The sequence below is a fragment of the Chiloscyllium plagiosum genome, chromosome 26, assembly GCF_004010195.1.
Source record: "Chiloscyllium plagiosum isolate BGI_BamShark_2017 chromosome 26, ASM401019v2, whole genome shotgun sequence".
In the NCBI taxonomy this organism is placed as follows: Eukaryota; Metazoa; Chordata; class Chondrichthyes; order Orectolobiformes; family Hemiscylliidae; genus Chiloscyllium; species Chiloscyllium plagiosum.
In genome coordinates, this window is record NC_057735.1 from 48,259,750 (window position 1) to 48,269,803 (window position 10,054).

At 45.6% G+C, this 10,054-nt stretch overlaps 1 protein-coding gene across 1 annotated transcript in view; it reads right to left on the minus strand.

Moving 5' to 3' along the window:
• Positions 1-1,103: 1,103 nt before the first annotated feature.
• zgc:153675 (uncharacterized protein LOC768179 homolog) overlaps positions 1,104-10,054 on the minus strand; it is a 31,743-nt gene continuing 22,792 nt past the window's right edge. Inside the window, exons 3-4 of the mRNA XM_043717069.1 lie at positions 7,713-7,794; positions 1,104-4,136 (exon numbers count right to left, since the gene is read on the minus strand). Coding sequence (XP_043573004.1) covers positions 3,844-4,136; positions 7,713-7,794 — 375 coding nt within the window. The 3' untranslated portion in view covers positions 1,104-3,843. The remainder of the gene's footprint in view (positions 4,137-7,712; positions 7,795-10,054) is intronic.

Consider the following 10,054-nt stretch of genomic DNA (forward strand, 5'->3'; position numbering starts at 1 on the left):
AACCCAGCTGTGAAACCTCTCCACTGTGATTCAATATGCAAATCATGGGGCAAAAAGAAACCCACCCCATTGGTGAGGGATACAGGTAGGCCACTGAATATCTATGGGGACAATGTCATCACCTCGTCTGCCATCTGGCTGTGGATGACAGTCAGTGAGACATTGGCAGTGTACATGTCCCCACAGATGGGACAGGTTTTTCTCTCAAGTGAGTACACAAGATGTTTGATAGTAGTCACCACGCAGGCTCTATCCTCAGCTACTGCTTTCCACACATCCCAAATGAACATGTCTTGAGGTGGTGCGGGCAGGGGTTGGGGGTTGTCGACAGAGCAAGAGCTGGGACATAGCTGCTGTCGAGTTCTAAGATGTCAAAGTGGTTATCCCTCATAAAACCCACTGATTCACCTCATGGTAAGGAATTAACTCCAACTGAAGCCCCAGCACATGAAGGATATCGGAGAACACAGAACCGATCCTTTTGGAACACTGCTGGTCACAGGCCTCCAGTCTGAAAAGCAACCCTCCATGACCAGTCTGTCTCCCACCATTAAGCCAATTATGTATCCAATTGGCAACCTCACCCTGAATCCCATGTGACCTAGTGTTACTAATCAGAACCTTGTCAAAGGCCCCACTAAATTACAAGTAGGCAACATCTGCTGCTGTCCTCAATCTTTTTGGAAGCTTCCTCAAAAATTCAAATTTGAGACATTATTTTCCTTGCACAAAATCATGCTAACTATACCCAATTAATTTTTGCTTCTCTAAATGTTCAAAATCCTAAGCTGTCCTTATGCAGTCTGGCCTACATGTGACCCCAGGCCCAATGTAACACGAATGACTGTGGAGTTGACACAACAGCCTGCTGCTGAAGATCACTCATTGATGCCCACTCTCAAGAGTGAACTTTAAAGGCTGTGCCTTTAATCCCCAGTGTTAATACACCAGCTCCTCAACGTGTCCTCACTCTCTGACGTTCACACACCCACTCCCAATGCCCACACCTTCACTCTAGTGGAACAGAGCAAAATTGTTGCTGTGAAGCTGGTGTGCAGATTCAGGAGTTGTGTAATTAATAGGAAAGAACACAGACAATAGAGTTTGAGTAAAAAGATTTATTCATTGAAAGGTGTAAAATACAATACTGATTGAAAAGTGTTTCATGTACACGTACAACCCTGCCAATTATCTAAACACAGCCTCGGGCCATCAACTGAAGTACAAGGACAGAAAAGCATTAATTGGACAATCTTCTGCCAACTCTAGTTTTAATTTTTGTCACATATTATCCCAACGTATATCAATGTGGGCACTATATAGAGCAGGCATCCCATACTGACTCAGAAGAATGCCTCCCTCCACGTGTGATGGGGAGAAACATATCTCCACTCCATCAACCTTATTCACACATGTGACTGTAAATCTGACCAAAATCCAACTGATGGGACAGGGAAGCCAACTATAGGCAAGGGAGGCTAAAAGATCTCGAAAAAATAAACTGTAACATGGAAGGCCTGTTCTTTTTATCCAAAGCTCAATTTTCAGCTTAACATTTTGGGCTCAGGTAAGCCCACAAAAGTCAGGCCTGCACAGGAGTCCTGTTGAACTCAGAGACCAGAGGCACACTGCTATAAAAACTACAAAACCAGGATACATCAGGCATAATCCAGAGGTGAAAAACAATACCAAGTGGACTCTCGATAGCTACAATCCCAGTACCATGCAGGTTAATTTTACAACCATGGAGATTTTCACAGGAAGGGCAAGGTTTGAGCTGCCGCATATGATCCCCTAAAAACAATGCTAAAAATCCTAGGTCTCATGCAATAAAATCAGAATTTAATTTTTTTTTCAGATACAGCTTATCTTAGATTACCACAAAGAATTTATTCCACAAATGTAAGGGTCAGCAACCAGCTATGGCCCAGCTGGCATATAACCTTGTGTGGTTACAGTTAACACACAGCCCACCCATGGACTTCAGAGATGGGAGGATGAAAATCAGGGCAGTCGTGAGATTGTCAAATGCAGATCACTTGCTAAAGCATACATCAGAGTTATCAATACTCGGCATTATCCTGGAAATAATTATTAATCTCCTACATCAGAAGAAAATCATAAGAGTGTCCTTTCTCCACTTTTGTACTGATTTGACTCACAAGCAGCAGCAAACTCACAGTGGACCCAATCAGGTCCTATTGTATGAATGCAGTAACCAGTAAAATAGATAGAGCAGTTTGGGGTGCTCAGAGAATTGTGGGTATTGCAGCAGCCATTATTGACTAATTGCTGTATACAGCAATCAATAGCAAGAGTGTGGGAGTGTTTCAACTGAATGTGATAAAACTTTCTAGAATTCAGGTCAAGCACAGTTGACAACTATTACAACACACACACGTGCGCAACATATTTGAGGTCAGGAACCACACAGAACCACCTCTAGGTAATCTATCTCCCCTTATGACACTATTGTAGATAAACACACAATAGTGAGGTAGCTACAAACAGAGGTGGTGTTTTTGGTTTGTCATTTGCTTTGTGAGACAATCTGGTTATTTAAATAATTTGCAAATCCCACTTTTATTTGATGTGGCTCAAAAGGGCTCAATGACTTACTTACATTACTGTACTATTAACAATCATTACTAACTTCAGAAACAGCAAAGGAAATGTCAGAATACAACCCAATGTCTCAGTCTATTCTGACTCAATAAGTACTTTGAAAAACCCAAACTTAGTTACAATATGCTATTCAGAAAGCCAGCCTTAGCCCTTTCAAACTAGCAGAGTACCAGACTGGCTATCGAACAAAGCAACCTTTGTTTACAATGCATGAACAGCAGGAAGCAACAGCTCAGATATTGGAGGATGTATTTCTGCTTGTTTATCGACATTTTCAAATACAGGGTATGGAACACTCCTAGCTGGGTGGGTGACAGGATTAGTTCTGTTCAACCCATACTTTGCACGTGGCAGACAGAGCTTTGCGTCTGACAGGGTTATGTTTGTGTGAAATGGAGTGTTCCATTCCCCAAAACCAACAGCCATCAGCCAGAAAACTTGCCAAAAACAAGGGTCTCAGTAAAATAATTTTCCCACAGCTCAGGTTATGGGAATATCGATAGTAAAGTCGCAACAATCGACAGCAAGGACATTGTTGTGAAGACAAACAAAGTTTAAATAGGAAACCAGAAACAAAGGAGACGTCAATTCATTTGGAACAAAATTCATTCCCTGTTCAAATTCAACATTCACAGAAAGATCACTCCATTACAGGAGAAGGGGAGTAGCTCTTGAAACATTGCCATGGTTTAGGTTGGGATGTTTAGCCTCACACACTGCATTTATGAGGCCTACTGTCACCCCAGAGGACAGTTGATAAGCTGGGGCTCCTTAGTTGCTGTCTTTCTGTCTCACTTGCATTTAAATGAGAATTCAGTTAATTTCAGCATGTTTTCTCTTGACGATTGGAGGATGGAGGTTAGAGGGGGATGCAGGGGGGCATGGGGTAACATCTCCCATGGTGACAGCAGTGCTCAGACTGCCCTCTGATTGGGGGCATGGAAAAGATTTAAGCTTCTCTTCTGTAGGTGAATTGGCTTCCATGGATGGATCAGCTCTCCAGGTGTCCCCAGGTCGCCTGATGTCCCACTCAGGGAAAGCAGTACACATCAGGCAAGAGTCAACTTCAGAGGCTGATGCTTCCAACAGTCTGACCACAAGCTTCCAGACAAAACGGTGAATGTCACAACCCCTCCCCACCCATACCCCTCCCGTAACCAACAAACTGGTACAGTCCAGGTGATGTGTGTCCATATCAGGCCCCCGCAGGTTGACTCTTTAGTCAGATTTGTCTTTCTTCTTGGATGTGAAGGGCACTTTCCCAGCCACAGTTGACCCCACTGTCGAGACACCTCCTGCCACAGCCGACACGCCACCCTTTACCAGTCCCATGCCAACCGCTGGCACTGAAGTGACCGCTGTCTTTGTCGCCGCTAGCCCTTTGCCGCCAAGCCAAACAGCACCACCCACCGTGGCACCAACAGCTCCCTTGGTGATATTGTAGAGGCCCCCAGTCACTTTCCAGATCATTCCACTTTCTGTGTTGGGGTGATCCTTTGATGAGTCAGGAACTGGAACGCAAGGGGTGAACACTGTTAATGGTCAAGAGAAAACAAAGCCTTCACACTGGAGACCCATCTCCCCAGAACCAGCGTACATTCCCCCAACCACCCAACAAGCCCCGAACCTCCCAAACCATGCCCTCTGACAACCACCCACTGCTCAAACCAAACCAACCCAGTGCAACATGCCCAGCCACACCCAACACTAAAGCTCTCACCCAGACCAACTCCTACTCAACAGCCTCCTTGAATCATTCCCTGATCCAGAGGTCCTGAAGCGAACCCGAAGGAAAAGAAGCAAACTCAAATCTCCCCTGCTTTTCACAGGCTCAAGTTATCCAAATATACTTTCCAGTCAATCAAAATTCTTTCAACGGCAGACATTACAATTTGGTTGCAGCCAGATGCTGTGAACAGCAATGACCAGAATAGCCGGAGAGTGCTTTTGGAGTCACCAGCAAGTAATCCCCTCCTCTTCTACACCTTGGGATATTCTCTGGAAGTGGTGGACTGGGCCTGGGTTAAACACCATCTCTGACAGATGTCATGCTCACTCAGTGCTGGGGTCAGCCTGACCTGTATATTTTAGCAGGAATTAAACACATCCAGTGGGCGCGAGGTGAGAATTGCTCCCCACGCCAAGGCTGAGGCTGGACCCCATAAAACTGCAGAGGCATTCATTAGCTCCCTCAGGAATCAGGGGTTGATCCACCTTCTATTTTCCCATAAAGCAGCATGTTTCAAATAGTCCATTTGGCCTCTACCCTCCCCCATTTAAGCGGGCCCATTGCTGACACACAGTCACTAGAACACCAGTCAGCCCCTTGCCTATGTGAAGGACAGCTCCAGCATTTCTGCTACAACGTGGATCTGATGGTGCATGAGATTAAGAGTCTGCCCGTACACCCAGCAAATTCCATTCAACAGGGTGTGCCGCTGACCACTGGCAGCATCGTGCCATGGATCACGGAGGTCTCAGTCAGCCAGAAGGAGATTGTATTTGGTTACTTGGAGACAGAGATCAACAAAAACACCATTTCCTGTGAAGGACGGCAGAACAAGAGGACAGTGAGAGCCACACCATTCAGGGGAGGTCAGGAAACACAAGATTGTGGCAATCAAACACTTCTGGGGCTAAACTGGAAGCTTCCTAGCAGTTAGTAAGAAATCAGAGTCGATAAAGTGTGAGGTTGAAAAATGCACAGCAGGTCAGGCAGCGTCTGAGGAGCGGGAGAGTCGACATATAGAGCTTAACTCTTCATCAAGATTGGGCTGAGAAATAAATAGGGGAAGGGGGTGGCACTGGGGTAAAAGTAGTTTGGATAGAGATAGGTGGGCGAAGATAGGAGATGCTTGTGATAGGTCAGTGGAAAAGATGGAGTGGATAAGTGAGAAGGAAGATGGACAGGTAGGTCAGGTCAAGAGGGTAGTGCCAAGTTGGAGGATTGGATCTGGGATGGAGTGGGAGGCAGGGACAGTTGGAAACTGGTGAATTCAGTGTTGAGGCCGTGTGGTTGTAGGGTCCTGAGGCGGAAGATGAGGTGTTCCTCCTCCAGTTTGTAGGTGGCCTTGTTTAGGTGGTGGAGGAAGCCACGAATAGACATATCGGGACAAGGACTGGGAGGGGGACTTGAACTGGCTGGCTACAGGAAGGTAAGTTTGCACTCAGTCTGTCCAACATAGAGGAGACCACAGAGAGCACCGGGTGTAATAAATGGGGTTTGAGGATATGCAAGAAAATCTCTGCCAGATTTGGAATGATTCTCTGGAGCCTTGGACAGAGGTGAAGGGGCAGGTGTGGGCACAGGTTTGGTTCCTCTTATGGTGGCAGGGGAAGGTGCCAGGTGTGGAGGGTGGCTGGGTGGGCAGTATGGACCTAATGAGGGAGTTGTGGAGGGAATGTTCCCTATGGAATGCGGACAGTGGTGGGAACCTAAATATATTTTTGGTGTTGGAGTCTGACTGTAATTGGTGAAAATGGCAGACGACGATATGCTGGATTTGGAGATTAGTGCGGTGGAATGTGAGGACGAGGGTGCAGTTGAGGTTCGAGGGCAGAGGTGCAGGAAATGGAGGAGATATGATTGAGGACATTGTTGAATAACAGTAGAGGGGAAAGAATAGTCCAAGAAGTAGGAGGACATCTGGGATGTCCTGAAGTGGAATTTGTCCTCCTGAGAGCAAATACAGCAGAGGCAGAGGTGGAGGAAATGGGAGTAAGGGATCATGTTTTTACAGGATGGGGGGCTGGGAGGAGGTGTAGTCCAGGTAGCTGTGGGAGTCAGTGGGTTTGAAGTAGACGTCCATGTTAGGTTGGTCGCCGGAGATGGAGAGGTCCAGGAAGGGGAGTGAGGTTCAGAGATAATCCAGGTGAATTTGAGATCAGGCTGAAAGGTGTTGATGTGGTAAATGAACCGATCAAGCTCCTTGTGGGAGCACGAGGCAGTGCCAATACAGTCATCGATGTAGCAAAGGAAGTCCTGAGGAAGGATTATGCCCAAAACATTGACTCTCTTGCTCCTCAAATACTGCCTGACCTTCTGTGTTTTTTCTAGCACCATACTTTATTGACACCAGTTTCATAGCAGAGATTGTTAAACTGAGATTTATCGAGAGGTTGACTGGAGTTGTGGTACAGTAACCCCATTAGGAGTTATTTCAATTCAACAATAATCAGTCACAGGTAAGTATGTGCGTTTAGAATTGATAGTTTCACTTTAATTGTGTCCCATGCCAAGTGTAAGTCCTGGTAAGGACCATTTCAAAGTGTATCTGTCATGCCATTCTCTCCAGTCATGACTCACCTCCACTACTCAAGGCAGCTCTTGCTCTGATACAACCTATCCCCACTGCTCATTGCCCAAGGGTTAGGGAGAGACAGGGAGTAACTGGAGACAGTCAGCAATGAGGAAGGCTGGAAAGCTGGAGGGACGGAATGAATTTGGCACAGGGAGGAAGAGAAGGGCAAGGACAGTCCACAGGGGGCAAGTGAGAAGAGTCATCATGTTTCTTTTCTATTCTTGAATGTATTGCATGAATAGAAGAATTTTGGCAATAACCAGGTATACCGTTTGAATCTACCCACTCCCTCCTTCCCTTACCCAAGGCAAACATGGACCTTTGGAGCATAACTCCAGCTTTTATATCTGTTGGACTGGGAAAAGCTGATTCGCTTAACATGGTTTATTTTAAAAATTGCACTTTACAGGAGCTCAACAGAGCACTACTACATTGAGTGAGGAATCTTCAGAAATGGGAGCGAGGAACTGCTGCATAAATCAGCCATGATCCAACTACAGAATAAATGGCCAATTCATAATACTCTATTTTAAAGACTTTGACAGGCTCAATGTTGTCCTGTGAACCTACATGCACTATACCATGAGTCCCTACCTCAGTTGATTGCAGTGGCTGGGATAAGTTCTGTGTTACATGAGCTGGGACCAGTTAAAGGAGGGGAACAGAGTTCCTGATAACCAGTGCCATTACTGAGGAACGCCAAATACCACAAGTTCATCTAAACATGGCAATGATATTGATTCCTTGATTTCCACTTCTCCTCAGTTCGCACATTGACTTCCTCACCTTCAGTTTGTTCATTCTCAAAAATTTCATGCTCCTTCTTGCTTTGGGATGGTGATCGGTTCATTTCTGGACCATTCACAACCTAAAAGACAAAGACAGGAAGAGGTAAACTTCACAACAAACTCCACTGCAACAGCAGGATACACTGTTACTTTGGGTAGAATTGTTGGCAAGGTAACTCAGACCGTCAATCTCCCAAGGTCATTCAGATTTCCTTTCCCGTCTCTCACAAAAGCTGCACATTCCAAATTACGTTATATTGCAAGGTCTGAGATTTTTTTTGTGTATTGCCCTTTGTGCTGAGGTGTAAATAAAGTTAGTTCAAAAATGGTTGCCTGCAGCACAGCATGTGTTTGTTAGGTTTACTCGGAACAACATACAACAGAAAGACAAAAGCTGGGATGGAATCCTTTTCTCCACTTTATCTGAGACTATAGCCATGGAAATGGCAGAAAGAGATCATTGCAGATGAGGGATAAGGGAGGAGGAGATAAGGGATCTCTTTTCCTGAGCTGATGGGAGTGGAGAGATCCACTGGATTTCAGCAATATCCGGTCTCACAGCCAGAAATAATGATACAACCAATGCCAGGGAGGTCATCAGTCATCAAAATGCCCCATTTCCAGGCAGTGTGTCTGTGGGAAAGTTAATTAGAATCATAGAATCCCTACAGCATGGAAGCAGGCTATTCAACCTATCAAGTCCATACCAAACCTCCAAAAACATCACACCCAGACCCTTACCCTATTCCTGTATGCCTTATTCTAGAGCGAATTATACAATAAACGGAACAGCCTTGGGACATGTTGGTGAGCAGAGAGATCTGGGAGTTCAGGTCCATTGTACCCTGAAGGTTGCTGCACAGTTGGATAGGGTGGTCAAGAAGGTGTGCTTGCCTTCATTGAACGGGGTATTGAATATAAGAGCTGGCAAGTCCGGTTAAAATTGTACAAGACATTGGTTCGGCCGCATTTAGAATACGGTGTACAGTTCTGGTCGCCACATTACCAAAAGGATGTGGACGCTTTGGAGAGGGTGCAGAGAAGGTTTACAAGGATGTTGCCTGGTGTGGAAGGTGGTAGCAATGAAGAGGGGTTGAGTAGGTTAGGTTTATTTTCATTAGATAAAAGGAGATTGAGGTTTACAAAATCATGAAGGGTATAGACAGGGTGGATAGAGATAAGCTTTTTCCCAGGGTGAAGGATTTGATAACGAGAGGTCACGCTCTCAAGGCGAGAGATGAAAAGTTTAAGGGGGATACACGCAGCAAGTACTTCACACAGCGGGTGGTGGGCGTTTGGAACGTGTTGTCAGCAGAGGTAGTAGAGGCAGGCACAGTAGATTCATTTAAGATGTGTTTGGACAGATGCATGAGTAGGTGGGGAGCAGAGGGATACAGATGCTTAGGAATGGGGCAACGTGTTTAGATAGTGGATTTGGGTCGGCTTAGGCTTGGAGGGCCGAAGGGCCTGTTCCTGGGCTGTAAATTTTCTTTGTTTATATCCTATGGCTAATCCAGCTAACATGCACATCTTTGGACTCTGGGAGGAAACCAGAGCACTCAGAGGAAACCAATGCAGACACTGGGAGAATTTACAAACTCTACACGTACAGTCGCTTGAGGCTGGAATCAAAGCCAGGTCCCTGGCGCTAACAACTGAGCCACCATGCTGTCCCAAATTATATTCTAACAGCAGACAGGAGGAGCAGAAAGAGTAAAGCTCCAGGAAGCTGGTTCAGGACTCTGAAAGCCCTTGAATACTCATGTGACAGAAATGGAAACGGAAGTTGATGATATCGAGTAGGGAGATCCAGAGTAATCCTCAGTCAGAGAACAAGACAATTAGCACATGGAAGATGAGAGGAATAGGCTGAAGCGATAATATCAGGCCCCAATGGAAATAGAAATGGAAACCAGAGACATTTGGATACAGAACTGGCTCAAAGGTAGAAGACAGAGGGTGGGTGACCAGTGGAGTGCCACAAGGATCGGTGCTGGGTCCTCTACTTTTTGATATTTACATAAATGACTTGGATGCAAGCATAAGAGGTAGTTAGTAAGTTTGCAGGTGACACCAAAATTGGAGGTGTAGTGGACAGTGAAGAGGGTTACCTCAGATTACAACAGGATCTGGACCAGATGGGCCAATGGGCTGAGAACAGGCAGATGGAGTTTAATTCAGATAAATGGGAGGTGCTGCATTTTGAGAAAGCAAATCTTAGCTGGACTTATACACTTAATGGTAAGGTCCTAGGGAGTGTTGCTGAACAAAGAGACCTTGGAGTGCAGATTCATAGCTCCTTGAAAGTGGAGTTGTAGATAGATAGGATAGTGAAGAAGG